This window comes from Emydura macquarii, unplaced genomic scaffold, assembly GCF_026122565.2.
Source record: "Emydura macquarii macquarii isolate MOO-44397 ecotype Brisbane River unplaced genomic scaffold, CSIRO-AGI_Emac_v2 contig_1644, whole genome shotgun sequence".
In the NCBI taxonomy this organism is placed as follows: domain Eukaryota; kingdom Metazoa; phylum Chordata; order Testudines; family Chelidae; genus Emydura; species Emydura macquarii.
Window position 1 is genome coordinate 22,500,597 of NW_027131781.1, and position 12,408 is coordinate 22,513,004.

Sequence of the window (12,408 nt, forward strand, 5' to 3'; positions counted from 1 at the left end):
AGTAGGTAGGCAAAGACAAGTTAAAATAAGGGCTGCCCCAATGCCACACTTCTACTGCCCATAAAAAATATTAAACCACTCACAATCCATCCCACTCCTCTTCACAAGTTAACAGCTGGACATACAGCTGCCCATTTTCAGGCCACTGACTCAAAATAAACACAACAGGACTCCCTGACAATATCACCTTGTCTGTTTTCATTTTCTACTGGACGTCTTGTTGGCTGCTTAAACTGCTCACAAGTCTCTGCACCTCTGCCTCCCGCTCACCAATAAGGCTTTTTCCATAACTCCCACAAAACTGTTAAACATGCAGCTATAATCAAGCTTTTTTCTGCAGCTCCCTAGCTATTCCACAAACAGCACCACCTTTCTTTCAAATGGCCGCATGCATGCTCCACTGTCATTCTCAATCACTAAGGTGGTAAACAGTTCCCTCTTTCTGTCCAAGCAGCTTGTGGATGGCTTCTTTAACCAGGGAAGCAGAGGATAAGCTGGATCTCCTAGGATTTTCACACCTTTAATGTCCCTATTGATCCTAGGGTAAACAGTAGAGCCCTGTGTAGATACAAATTTGTATCCGCATCTGACCTCTGATCTGCAAATATGGTCCATGGATATCTACAAATTTGCAGGGCTCTAGTAAACCGTCCTTCCTCCATTAAGGTAAACAAATCTAAGTTCTGAAAGATTTTAGCATTGTGGACCGTTACAGATCACCTCACATTTATGTCTGTAAACTTGCTATGGTGCTCAACCTGCCCTTAGAGTACCATAGAGAAATATACCTGTTTATAAATTCTGCACCCTGATGTGCATGTGGGAAGAACAGGCATCTGGGTCCCATGAATTACCCCACTACAGTTTGGGAACCCCATGGATGCAATGCCATCAATGATTTGATCATTACCAAGCTTTATAACCTGGTGTAACTATATCTTTTCCTTGGGATGACACACATGCATGACAATGGCCCAAACCATTGATCTCCCCATGCTAATTGGCTGGCTATGGCGTGCTGACATTCAGTAGTGCCCAGCTTCCAGATGCCAATGGCAACCCACTTCTCCAGTGACATGGATCATCAGCCTTGCCTGATGGAAACCTTTTCTCCGAGTAAAAAGCAGATGGTATCAGAAGACAAAGGATCAACTAAACATACCTAAGGCCTACTGGGGGGAGGAAGAGAGTTCTAACATATGGTTTGTGCATTATTTTCCCCCATTCTTACCCTGTCTTATATTATTTTGTTTTATTTTATTAACATAAATAAACTGCAACTTTTTCACTACAGTGAATGCATGCATTTTTTTTTATGAGAGCTCTGGGACTGGGTAACACTGCATCACTAGCCATAATCCTGTCTGCGACATTATAATCAATCACCACAGCAACCAATAGTGATGTCAGAGGATTAGAACTTCAAGGGAGGAACAAGTGGCAAAGGAAGCTGAACAAAACTGTCAATAAAAGCTCCTGTCTTCATGTAAAAAGAAAGAGAAAGCAGACTGAGAAAGGAAAATACAGACTATATAGGAAATAAGTTACATAATGAGACAAGATAAGCGCAATCAAATTGTGTGCCAGCGGTAGTTGTTCTGTGTGTCAAGCCGTATTAGAATCCAGCTAAAGTGGTGGTGTGTAATTTTGGTTTACCTAATTGGCACTAAAATGGGGATTAAGATGAGTTATCCTGGCAAGAAGTAATATATACTCTGTTTCTATCAAAGGAAGCAGAATGAGAAAATCAATAGAAAATTCTACGTTCTCTACACATATTTTAAGGAAACGAATGCACTTGGCTTGAACATTTCCCCAAACACTTACTAGCCTGAGTTTTAAACTTTGATGCCCATTTTACACACAGTGTAAGAAAATATGCACTTATTTTCATAAATTAGTTACCTACCATGATTTGAAACATTAGCATCTGGTGCAAACACAGTGTAACATTTCTAATATTTTGTTATGGATTTTGTACTCTGAAGTGAGAGGCTAGGTAAAAACAGGACCAAAGAACACAATCTTAAAGGTTTTAAACTGTGTCTACATTAGATGTTAATGGGAGCGTTTAAAATCATATTCACTAACTAATTAATAAAAAAGCACCTCCTTTCATCATCAGCAAAGGGTGCACAGCATGTCACTGAGAGCAGAGTTAAGGCTGTTTGGTTGACCCTTAATTGTGCATTTCCATACTATTGAATGTTTGTTGTAAATTGTAACTTGCCTGTTAAATTTCCAAGCTAAAGTGTGTGTCTTGAGAAAACTATTACTTAGACTTATAGACCATAAGGTCAGAAGGGACCATTATCATCTAGTCTGACCTCCTGCACAACACAGGCCACAGAACTTCACCCACCCATTCCTGTAATAGACCCCTAACCTAAGGCTGAGTTATTGAAGTCCTCAAATAATGATTTAAAGACTTCAAGGTAGAGAATCCACCAGCAAGTGACCTGTGCCCTATGCTACAGACGAAGGCAAAAGAGAAAGAAAACCTTATGAAACTAATAGAACCTAAATATAACCATAACTCAATGTTTCTGTCTTGGAATTATCGTCTCTAAACATGATTGTTGTATCTTCACCAATGATCTCATTTAAAGTAATGTTACACTTCTTAGAAACTAATCTCATTTAAAAACATTATTCTTCGTTACCAACATCATTTAAAATAGATCTTTTATAATACTTTTTAATAGTATTCCCCCCACACACACTAGCCAAAAGGTAGTGGGGAATAGATTGCTCTTTAATACAGGGTTTTAAAATAAAGTTGCTAATAACTTCACCGCATTATTTTAAAATACTTCAGGTACCACTTGTATACATACTTTTTTTTTTTTTTTTTTTTGCAGGTAAACTTTATATTGCTATTCCATATACTTCCATATCTTCCATATTCAAGATAAAATAATCCATGTAAGGACAAAATATGACATGATCTAAATTGATGAACACTATCCATAACCCTATGTTAAAAATGGCAATTACACTTAATTTAAAAATAGAAGCAGGATTTAACTTTTCTAATACTTAAGGTAGAAAACCAACAGTCGTTGAGAATTTGGCTTAAGATCTCTCTCAAAATTTTAGGGCGCAAGCAGGCTACTTATGATAGGAACACATGTTCAGAAGAAAAAAATTGGAAATCAAAAAGATATTGCTTAAATTACTTATTTTATTATTTTAGACCAAGAAACAAATGAGGGGAACGAAAACAGGAAGATAAACATATATGAGTAGTTTAAGCTGTGCTTTTATCTGCTCTACAGTACAGTTCAACTTTTTCCGATAGATAGCACTTAGGACTCAGTTTCTAAACTGACCTAAAAAAGACATTAAAATTAGACATTACTTAGATAAGTAAGGAAAACTAGTCTAAAGAACAGAGTATCTCATGTTCAAAGTTTGCCTGTAAAAAGTTGTCATCATGAGAAAAGTGTGTAATGAAATGGTTTGTTTCAAAGCAATTGCTGACTAGCTGTAGTTCAGTGGCAGTAGGATTATGGAGCTTTAAAGTGTGTCCCATCTTTCACAGAGTCAGGTTAGCCCGGATCTTTGGCTTAGACAGAGGTCTGCTCAGCCTGGGACTAAAACTGGCTTGGAGCCTAGATAGGAAAAGAGCTGCCCAGCATGGAAAGTTTGTTCTAGCCCTGAAAGACTGTTCAGCCTGGGGCTTTGGTTTAGGCAGAGGCAAGCTCCACTTATTTGATATATTCCAGCTATCAGCACCAAAGAGTAGGATTAAGAAGTCTTTCTTCTAGACCAATTAAAATTCACTTTAAGCAATAATGTAAAGCTTTCTAAAAAAGTTAGTAAATGAGAGGTTACAAATTTTCTTTATACTGCCTACTTTACATAAAATAATCCATTTCCTTCTCAAATAATGATTAGATATAAATGCCAAGGTAGGAGGGAAAGGGGGAGGAGAGAACAGTGTTACAACTATAATGTGGTTAGATTTCTGAAAACATCTCATTTTCTGAAACATTATTTACGTAGTGCCCAAAGTGTGCTGTGTATCAGATCTTAAATCATCTGTATGAAATATCACTTCTTTCAATTACAAAAAATCCTCAAAATATCTACACATTAACTGATAATATGCATCAGAAGACCCCCAAAAAGATCCATAACTTTCCATTTCATTCAACTGTACATTTTATGTTTACTTAATAATATTTCTTGCTTGCATTTCCCATGCAATAGGTAGATGCTTTCTAATGTTCTTAAAAATCATACAAAATCTACCGAGCAAAATTATAAATGATTAGGGTTGTACTGCCTCTTGCAATCAAGTCTCCCTAGTAAAATTTAAGTATGTTACCTTTGATTCAAAGTTTCACTGTCTATGAATACTATCCTAAAACATTCCCCATCTGAAACCAAATCATGCGCAGAGAAGCCAAGAAGTACATGAGGCTGACCTTACAGAGTTTCCAGGAAACTGACATTTTGTTGGGATTTTTTTTTTTTTTTTTTTGGGGGGGGGGGGGGAGGGGGAGAGAATGACTACGGACGGACAAAACAGCGGGGAGCTTCCCTACACCCACCCCAAATTTTGTAACTGGGAGGACCTTTCTTTATGGATTCCAGAAAGTCAGTCATATGGAGGAGTTATAGGACCAACTGAATGTACTACATTTTATAGCAATTTATTTGAGGTCTATTTTAAATGTGCTCTTCTAGAAGACAGATAAGAGGCATAAATGCTATTAATCATATTTTAGAACATGAGATGCAAGACTACTGCGTTCTTGTTAGCAGTATTTACTATTTTTTCAAAATAAGTATTAACTTACATAAATACAGCCTAATGCTAAGTAGCCCATATAAATAATCTAGTTGCTAATCATTTGGATACAGCAGTTTTCTGATTATCCATGGAGTACCTGCTCAAAAAGAAATATATCTTTTAAAAGCATTAATGTACAAAATCGGAGGGACTGAAGAATTCATCACCCAGCTATTCACCCATTATCATCCACTAAGGTATCCTGTTTGATATTAAAAGACTTAAAGGGACACAGTTAACCTGAAATTTAGCAAATAAAAAAATAATTAAAAGCAGTTTAAGGTTCTATGGCTGCTGTCCCTCCCAGGTTTCAAAATTACATTTTCTTATTTTTAAAAAGTGTGTCTTCCCCCCTCTGGTGTGTGAAAGACTCAAGTGAACAGGGGAAAGATTGAAGAAGACTACACGAAGTGCTATGAAATGCAAAGTACATAGATTAAAAAATCTTTTTTTTTTAAAATTGATCAATTTACAGTAATCTGAGGTGTTATAACAACAAGAACTAAATTTCACTTTATTTTTAGATGACCTTGTCCCAATAAATAACAGAAACAGAAATCAACTTTTTACATGGTATGTCTTACTACTACTGAATTACAAACTTCTAAGAAAGCTGTCTATTTGAGTCTTTCATTCATCTATTACTACTACTATTATTTAATATGTATATTGTGATACCATCTAGAGACCTTAATTAGGTTGGGACTCCACTGTGATAGGCAATTAAGGAAACATATATTAAACAACAGTTCCTGCCTGAAAGTGCTTGAATATAGATAGGGGCCTCTCCAAAGCCCCACTAAAGCCCTAAAGTCAATTGGCATTTTCTTACTGACTTCAATGGGCTTTGGATCAGACTCCAATACCCAAGGTATCAACAGTGAAATTACTATAATTTTATTCTTGTTTCTGATAGCTCCCTATCTACAAACTGAGGTTAACATAAATCTTATTTTTCAAAAAAGTATCTTCCACCCAATTTTTTCAAGATTAGGCCCAGTGTATTTTAATTATCTTTAAAACATTCAGCTGCTTCTGATGAAAAGTAGTTGGTTATTAAGGCAGTGATTGTAATTGGTTTCCAAACCTTGCACAGTAATGATCAACCTATCATTTTACTTTTGTCTTTTTACTATTTTGTTAGAATTAATTACACAAAAATTAGTGTAACTACTTCCAGAGTCTTGGTTCTCTTGTCCTGACTGAACACGTTAAAAATGTTTTGCTCCATCCCCAGCAGCAGAAGCCATGATGCAATCGGCTGCATCCTCCACAGGAGTCAGTGTCATTTGAGGTAATTATGGGGCTCACACTAGATCAGTGGTTTTCAACCTTTTTTCACCTACGGACCCTTACATTTCAAATGGAAGTGAGGACCCCTTTGGCAAACTATATATAATTGAATTCTGTTCAGTCAGTTTTCAGCCTAAAACTTTGACTTAAATGTTATATGTGCTCGCCTCAACATTTAACGCAGCATGAGAAAGGGCACTAAACTGTTGGCCTTTATAGTAACAACAACACTTCTGGGTTTTGACCTGTAGGTGGGGGTATTCACATATTTTTGATTGTTGAGAAAAAATGAAATGCCTTTTCTGGGATCTGAAACTTATTTTCAGTCACCTTTTCGTGGACCTCTTAGACATAGTCTGCAGACCCCCACAGGGTCCGCGAACCACAGGTTGAAAACCACTGCGCTAGATAAAGCTCCACTAATGGCATGAAATCTAATACAATATTAAAGGAAATGGGTGTGTAAGTGTAGCGATAGGGAGGAAAAGGAAAAATGAGTGAAAGAAATAACATTCTTCTAGTTTTAATCTTAGGTGTATTTAATAACACATAAAAGGAAATTAATTTCATTAAATATATGTGTGTGTGTACACACACACACACACACTCTCTCTCTCTCAATTTGACAGCGTCTTGACTGCTGCAATCAAATTTGACAGTCTCTTTTTAAAACAGTTTATTCACATCACTCTATGCAATGTGGCAGCTCCCATTAAAGTTAACAGAGGAATAAATATTCAGTGTAAAAATAAAGAAACGATTGGCTTACAACTGTTATTGGAATACAACAGAAATATAATACTATGTCCAATTCACCAAAATTTGAGTAATAGAATAAAATAGATATCAACTTCGAACAGCACAATAATAATTCCATTCTACATATAACTCCAAAAATTTTCCATCTTGAAACAAGACCTTGTCAGACCAGAAAGACCTGAATGAATATTGACAAAAAAGAATTAAGTGACTAAGCAGTGAAAGGGAACAAATTTATTTTAGCTAATTATGTTCCACTTTTAACTAGGAAATGAAGAATTCTGTTCTACAGGAATAGCTTGTTTCTGTTAAACAAAAAAAGTTTCAATAAATTATAGTTAAGGTAAATATGCTATTGCAAAATCTTTATGCAAATTTATATTACTTTTACTAAGCAGCAGAGGTTTTTATTTTTATAGTGGGGGTACTGTATACAATGGAACCCACTTCAAGCCAAGGGGTGCACTAGCACCTAGTTCCAGCACCTATACTAAGCAGTCTTCAATTATAATAGCAATTATTTTCTGCTTCCTCAGATCAACATATTTCTACGAAAAGATTTCTGACAACTCACTATTTTGTACTGCTAATTTGTTTACTGTACTGTGATACTAGTGTTGCTTGAATTCCCAGAGCATGATGTGAACACATAGTTCTGTGCACATGCACTGCTTTACTAAAATCAATCAGTCCAGAAATACAGCAACTTCTATATTAGGTTTTGTGATCTACTAATATATTTTTTTTCTCTCATGAGTATTATGTAATTTTGGCTACAGATAAAGTAGCATGGTGCCAAAACAGCTTAAGTAACATTCAGCAGCGTAAACTATCACATCATCTATGAAATATAATACACTGCATTGGTCACAAGCATGTATGGAGATGATGAAAGAGATGGAAGTTGGGAAATCATAATGATTAATATTAACGTTAATTAATTAATGTTAATATGAATGATATATTAATGCATAATATTCAAGATCTAAGAGTCAACCTCTCATTTGACTGAACATACATAAAATATAATTAAAGTAATAAATAGTGTTTTATTTTACGGAGCAATAGAGAGAACAATTCAAGTTCGTCCTGACTCAGCGGTAAATGCTACAAACAAGCACACCTACCCATTCACCACGAAGGGCGGCCACCTATTCCGTTTCTTATTTAAACGTTACCAAGATGAAACGGACTAAGTTAAAAGCAGCACCATCTGGTAGACATGGCAGAGGACATTTCTTTACCAGAACAAGTGCCCAGCCCCCAACACTCAACCCACGGCATTCTCTTGTGGCCCTGCCCTTTGCCAACAGCAGCAGCGCTTGTCTGTCTTCACACTGAAAGCCCCTTCCCAACGGCGGACATGGAACCTCACAAAGCAGAGCAAATGACAGCCAGAAAGAGAACAGGTTATTACACGGGTACTGCCCTACCGTGGGCTTACCACGCAATGTCTATGCCCGATTCTCAAACCTAAGGCAAAGGGGTCACCGAGCATTTCAGCCCAATGCTCCGGCTGAAGACACCGCGCCCTTGGTGCCGCGCCACTGGTCCACGTACCCAGCGCCTATTCTCACCCAGGGGCAGCCTGGGGCCGGCAGGGGCCCCTCTCGCTCAGGTACAGAAACCAGCGCTCGCTCTCTGCTCCCCTGCCCGCCGCTCTCGGTCGAACGGGCCCTTGCCCCCTACCCGGGGTCGGGGCGGCTGAGCGAGAAGGGGGCGGCTGGAGGAGCGCGCTCTCGGGCGGGGAGCTGAAGGGCTGCCCTGGAGGAGCGCTATCACAGGGAGCCCAGCGGGGAGCAGGTGGCGCAGTCGCCATGGGCTGAGGGACAAGCCCGAGGTTCGCCCCCCGAACGCAGAGAGGAAAGCGAAGGGAGGGAGGGAGGAGCCGCCGGCCCCCCCCCCCCCCCCCCCCCCGGCCCTGCAGCCGCTCGTACCTGAGCGATCGGGCCCGGCGCGGCGTCCCCCCGCCGCAGCCAGCCGAAGACTGAGGAGTCAATGGTCTGGTGCGCCGCTAGCTCCTGACGCCTTCACAAAACAACAAACAACCAGCAGCAGGGGAAGCGGCGCCTGCGCATCGCTGCTGCGCCCGAGCACCCTGGCGAGCGTAGTCCGGTCCCCGCGCACTCACCGCGGGCCGAGCCCGAGGGAAACTACAGGTCCCACAGAGCAGCGGGGCGGCGGCGCAGAGATCAAAGGGCAGTGAGCCTTGTCAACAAAGGGACCGTCACCGGCTCCTCGAGGGGCTGATGCTATGGCAACGCCGCGCGCCCCCGCAGACGCCAGAGCGCTGCGGAGCTGGGGCCGCGGTCGAGATCCCGGGGCAGAGCTGGCTGCGGGGCCTTGGACAGCAACTGCGGCCAGGCTGAGGCGGTCCGTGGTGAGCAGCGGCCCGGCCTGTCGCCGTGGAGAGCTGTGCCTGTGCGGTGGACCTGGCGCCTGTTCGTCACAGAGCGTGAGAGGTGGGTAAGGCCGCGGCCGCGGGCTCTCCCGGCGCCGTAAGCGATTGTCAGTGAGTGCCCGGCTCAGCGCAGGGGCCGCATTTCTCAGCTGTAGGAGGCTGTTTCACCAAGTCCTGCCGTGCTCCCGGGAGGCATTTGAAAGGTGGGGAAGAAAGGGATTTAAAAACCCGTTTTGTAAAATAAGTATTTACAGAATCGGATCAGGAGAGGAGACAATCGCATGCACTTACTTTTAATGCCAGTGGAAACAGGTGTGTTTTTAAACAAACGGCCAGTGCAGCGCTGAGAATCTGACAGACTTCATTCCAGTTTATTGGCTCATCTGAAAGGAATGCAAAAAGGAAACAGATTAGTGATACATCAACTGGCTAGTCAAAGTGCTGTCAGTTTTAATCTAAGATTATATTAGCAGCAGAGGTAAGTAAATGGTTTGTTCAGGATTTTTAAAATTGTATCCCATTTACACCTAAAGTTTAATCTAAACCAGTCAATTTATGTTAGAGACAAGGTGAGGTAATAACTTTTATTGGACCAACTTCTGTTGGCAAAAGACTAGCTTTTGAACTTAAACAGAGCTTCAGGTCAAATGAACATCTAAAGGTCATCAGGCTGGAATGACTTGCTTCATAAAAATGAATTAACACAATTCTATATTGATTCTTGCATCATACACATCACCAAAGTATCAGCACACCCTCCCGTCCTGCATTAAACCACAGGACTAACATCTGTGGCACATTGCTTGTTCTCCACAAATTCCTAATATCTGTGCTTGTTTAATAAAAACCAGTGGTTTAATATGAATATATCTGAAATATTATTAATAAAGAGAAGAAACTCATTACAATGATCTCTTCATTAGGAAAAGAAAATGACTTCTGCTGAGATGCTACCATCAAGTACCAACACTGAGAAAATCAAATCTGTTCAACTGCCTTCCTGTGCAAATCCTGGCAATCCTGTGTTCACCTGTATGTTGGACCCAAAGACACTCACTACCAATAATTTCTTGACAAACCCTCAGCTTTTACTGTTTAAAACAACTTCGAGTGAATATGGTGCTATACCACCTACCTCTCAAATGGTCCCATGTACCTACCATCCAAAGGATGAAACGTTTACAAAACATTTGTTAATTTGTGGTTTGCCTCAACATAATTATATAAACACGGCCATTGACAGAAGTAGGGTGTATGACTACCCAAATATGCAGCATACTCTGTAAAATTATACTACCTTTTCTCATGAGATTTAGTCTCAATGACTATGGATATTTTGGAGGGAAGTATAATTAGTGTCACCTTAAAAAAAAGGTCACACTTAAGATATCTCTTAAGTTGGGTTGTTTCCACTTCTGTGGTAGCAGTTTAATAAAGAAGATGTGGTTGTAACTGCAGCTCACTGTGTATTCAACCTTGAGCAGTAAGTTAGACAGATTTTGACCCTTAGTCAAAAAATCCTAGTCATTTTAGCTTTGGTAAAACAAAATGCAGGCTTGTTATTTTTGTTTTCCATTTTGGAAGTAAATTTGCTACAAGGATCAAACAGGATTTTCAAGTGAATATTTGTTAACACATTTCTCAGCAACAACCCATACAGAAATAAAGTTCATCTCTTGAAATAAATGTGTTAAAACACAACACTTCTTGTGCATTAAAGAGCTAAGTGCAACAGAAATTCACCCGAAAATATAGATCTTTGAGATTAGTGTTCAAAACAAGGACATCTACAAGATCCCGTGTTACAAGATGTGAGAGTTCACTCACCAAAGCAGTGGTTGTCTGCTGGTTGTCTTGGGGATTAGCTCTTCCAGCTGACATGCCCAGTCCTGGGTGGTGCCTCTCCTGCCCCCTTCTCCTCCAGCTGATCCATCTCAGCTCAGGAACCGCAGCATCCTTTTCAAGACTCGGTCCTACAACCATGTCACCATCCATGTTTTCCCCATTCTGGAGGGGAGGAGTTAAGAATCTCCCAGTTCTATAGTCCAGCCACTTCCCCAGTAGCAATTGGGGGGGGGATCCAGGGGTGCCTACTACTCCAGGTCCTGGCCCAGAGACCTTGTAGATAGCAATCTCCCGCGGCCTCTCCTTAACTTCTTTGCCAATCCTACTTCACTTTCCTGGGCCACTTCCCCGCAGCCCCATCACCTTCTTCACCCTCTTCTCAGGGCCTCCAGCACACAGCAGCCACTTAGACTCTCCCTCTTGCTCACCCAGTTCCTACCAGCAACTGTTCTGTCCAAGGTACTACCATTCTGCAGCCCACTAAGAACACAGTCCTCTCTCCTCAGGCTCCCTGCAGCCACTGACTCTGCTCTGCCCTTCAGTTCCTTTTAGGTGAGCCTGTTGGGCTCTCATTGGCAGCTCCATGTAGCCTCTCTCTGATTGGGTGCTCCCTGTGCAGCCTCCCTATGCTGCTTTTAACTCTTTCCTTTCTAGAATGGGGTGAACACCCCATCGCACAAGGCCAGACTATTTTTTTTAAATTGAATCAAATCCTGTCAAGATTTCCACCACCTGCAACCTTGAGGAAGCCAGTGGAGTAAGTGAGTGCACAATTTGTCTCAATATAATTTTGATGTGAGCAGGTTGTCCTTTAAAAGGTTTGCATTCTGCTTCAGTCTTAGTATTTGTACTGTGATACTTACAGAAACAAATTCTGCAACTCCTTACATAATTGAGGAAAGTCAAAACTTTAAAGCTGTTTCAAACATTTCTTGCATGGGGGGAGGGGGTGGAACTTTACAGTTCTGCATAAAGAAGAGGTTCAATGGTAACTTTCTGCACAAAACATGGGGAAAGTATTTTGCACAGGTCAGGGTAACAGCCAGTAGATCTGCTAAATGCACTGATCAACTGGAACACAACATGAGTAGAGGGGGTGATGCAACAGTCTGCAGCCATCTTACAGCCTGGCTGTAATGTAGTGTCCAAAATTCAGCTACGCACCCTTGCTGAAGAGGTTGCTGCATGGATTCACCAAGGGAAGTCACGCCTGACCAACCTGATTGCCTTCTATGATGAATGAGATGACTGGCTCTGTGAATGTGGGGAAAGCGGTGGACATGATATATCTTGACTTTAGCAAAACTTT

The 12,408-nt window shown here is 40.8% G+C and overlaps 2 protein-coding genes across 6 annotated transcripts in view; one reads left to right on the plus strand and one right to left on the minus strand.

Annotated features, from left to right (window-relative positions):
- Positions 1 to 11,560, minus strand: part of CCPG1 (cell cycle progression 1) — a 41,733-nt gene extending 30,173 nt beyond the window's left edge. For 3 of the 4 annotated variants that reach the window (XM_067555878.1, XM_067555877.1, XM_067555875.1), the window contains exon 1: positions 8,791 to 8,895. The gene's annotated coding sequence lies outside the window, so the exon portion shown is untranslated. Of the gene's footprint in view, positions 1 to 8,790; positions 8,896 to 9,545; positions 9,638 to 11,081 lie in introns of those variants that run through there. The other variant, XM_067555876.1, reaches the window with a different exon arrangement.
- On the plus strand, positions 8,822 to 10,940 carry PIERCE2 (piercer of microtubule wall 2). Of its 2 annotated transcripts, none has more exons than XM_067555879.1 (2): positions 8,822 to 9,315; positions 10,178 to 10,940. In XM_067555879.1, exon 2 carries the CDS (start codon positions 10,187 to 10,189, stop codon positions 10,538 to 10,540), a length of 354 nt encoding a protein of 117 aa, XP_067411980.1. In that variant the 5' UTR covers positions 8,822 to 9,315; positions 10,178 to 10,186; the 3' UTR covers positions 10,541 to 10,940. The 2 variants fall into 2 exon arrangements, with proteins under 2 accessions (XP_067411980.1, XP_067411981.1); XM_067555880.1 differs by lacking the exon at positions 8,822 to 9,315 and adding an exon at positions 9,330 to 9,457.
- Positions 11,561 to 12,408: the final 848 nt, after the last annotated feature.

Bases quoted from the DNA above. Each gene is read 5' to 3' on its own strand.
- PIERCE2 (XM_067555879.1), top strand. From the start codon at position 10,187: ATGACTTCTGCTGAGATGCTACCATCAAGTACCAACACTGAGAAAATC.